The 1959-nt window shown below is 62.6% G+C and overlaps 1 protein-coding gene across 1 annotated transcript in view; it reads left to right on the top strand.

Annotated features, from left to right (window-relative positions):
• LOC121660651 (V-type proton ATPase subunit B, kidney isoform-like) overlaps window positions 1–1959 on the top strand; it is a gene marked incomplete at its 3' end in the record, with an annotated part of 11814 nt that overhangs the window by 7847 nt on the left and 2008 nt on the right. Inside the window, exons 6-9 of the mRNA XM_042020071.1 lie at window positions 325–464; window positions 919–1020; window positions 1109–1206; window positions 1643–1766. Coding sequence (XP_041876005.1) covers window positions 325–464; window positions 919–1020; window positions 1109–1206; window positions 1643–1766 — 464 coding nt within the window. The remainder of the gene's footprint in view (window positions 1–324; window positions 465–918; window positions 1021–1108; window positions 1207–1642; window positions 1767–1959) is intronic.

Here is a 1959-nt window from a genome sequence, read left to right as displayed (position 1 = left end):
CCATCCATCCCTCCCTCCCTCCATCCATCCCTCCATCCCTCCATCCCTCCCTCCCCACTGGGGTACCCACATGGGTGTCCAGGTGCTGGGACGGTTCCTGTCCCACCCCAGAGCTGCTCCCTGCTCAATTCCCGAAGTTCCTTCCCAATTTTTTGCACCCTCCTTGCATCCGCTTCCAGCCCCATCCCTGGCAGTGTCCAAGGCCAGGCTGGACAGGGCTTGGAGCAACCTGGGATGGTGGAAGGAGTCCCTGCGTGGCACTGGATGGGTTTAAGTCCTCTTCCAACCCAAACCATTCCATGATTCCTCCCTTTCCCTCTCCAGGCCAGCCCATCAACCCCCACGGCCGCATCTATCCCGAGGAGATGATCCAGACCGGGATCTCTCCCATCGACGTCATGAACAGCATCGCCCGCGGCCAGAAAATTCCCATCTTTTCTGCTGCCGGGCTGCCCCACAACGAGGTGGGTGCCCGGGAATTGCGGGAAGAGGAGGATGGAGGGATTTGGGAAGGTCGGATCCCCTCTCCTGGTGTCAGGAAGCTGCCGTCAGCTTGTGCCTCAGTTTCCCCATTGGCGCAGCAATCCCTGCGTGCTTTGTGTGGGGGTGTCTGGGCTGATTTGGGGTCCCTAAATCCAGGGATTGTGGGGATCCGGACCCTCCTAATATTCCCACGAGAGTGGCTGTGGCAGAGGGGACAGAGCAGGAGGGGCTGGAAATTCCGGAGGGGGATGGGATGGGAACAAACCCTGACAGGTCAGGAGTGACCACAGGGAGTGACCACAGGTAAGGCAGGACACAGCGAGGGGGTGACACCCTGCTGACCCCTGACCTGTGGGGCCGTGCCCCAGTCCCACGGGGGCTGTGGTCACTCTGGGGTGTCCCTGCTGCCACCTCCGTCCCCGTCCCCTCGCCCAGATCGCGGCGCAGATCTGCCGCCAGGCCGGGCTGGTGAAGAAATCCAAGGATGTGGTGGATTTCCACGAGGACAACTTCGCCATCGTCTTCGCGGCCATGGGAGTGAGTCGGGGACAGGATGGGACATCCCGGGGGACGCCAGCACTGCCGTGTCCCCATATCCCCGCCCCGCTGACCGCGTGTCCCGCAGGTGAACATGGAGACCGCGCGGTTCTTCAAGTCGGACTTCGAGCAGAACGGCTCCATGGAGAACGTGTGCCTGTTCCTCAACCTGGCCAACGACCCCACGTGAGGCACAGCCCGGCTCCGGCTCCTCCTCTTCCTCCTCTTCCTCCTCTTCCTCCTCTTCCTCCTCTTCCTCCTCCTTCCTCCTCCTTCCTCCTCCTTTCTCCCTCTCCCTCTCTTTTATCCCTCCTTTCTCCTTCCCCACTTCTCCCTCTCCCTTCCTCTCCCCCACCAGGACCCACCCAATCCCACCCCGATCAGTTTGGGGGGAGCTCTCCTGGCTCCATCTGGGGTCCCCCAATGCCCCAATGCCCCACCCTATGTGGGGACCCCAAAACTCCGCGAGTCCCCCCTGCTCCCCCCAGTGCCAACCCAGCCCGTGGGGGACCACGATCGATCCCACACCGGGCTGGGCTCCTCTATGCACCCTCCTGGCACCCTCAAACCTGTCCTGCGGGGGTTAATCAGGCTAATTAGGCTAATTCGGGGTGTCCCACAGGATCGAGAGGATCATCACGCCCCGGCTGGCGCTGACCACGGCCGAGTTCCTGGCGTACCAGTGCGAGAAGCACGTGCTGGTCATCCTGACCGACATGAGCTCCTACGCCGAGGCGCTCCGCGAGGTCAGCCGGGGGTGCTCGGGGTGACGAGGGCAGTTGGGGTTCCCCGGGTCCTTGGGGTGTTTGGGGTGCTCAGGGTGACGAGGGCAGATGAGGTTCCCTGGGTCCTTGGGGTGTTTGGGGTGCTTGGGGTGACGAGGACAGCTGGGGTTCCTGTGGTTTTTGGGGTGTTTGGGGTTTTGGAGGTGTTTGGGGT

This window comes from Corvus kubaryi, unplaced genomic scaffold, assembly GCF_017639235.1.
Source record: "Corvus kubaryi isolate FWS band 111438036 unplaced genomic scaffold, C.kubaryi_AGA036_p1.0 36750, whole genome shotgun sequence".
Lineage (NCBI taxonomy): Eukaryota > Metazoa > Chordata > Aves > Passeriformes > Corvidae > Corvus > Corvus kubaryi.
Note: the sequence above shows the minus strand (reverse complement) of the source record. Positions and strands in the feature narration are given on the sequence as shown.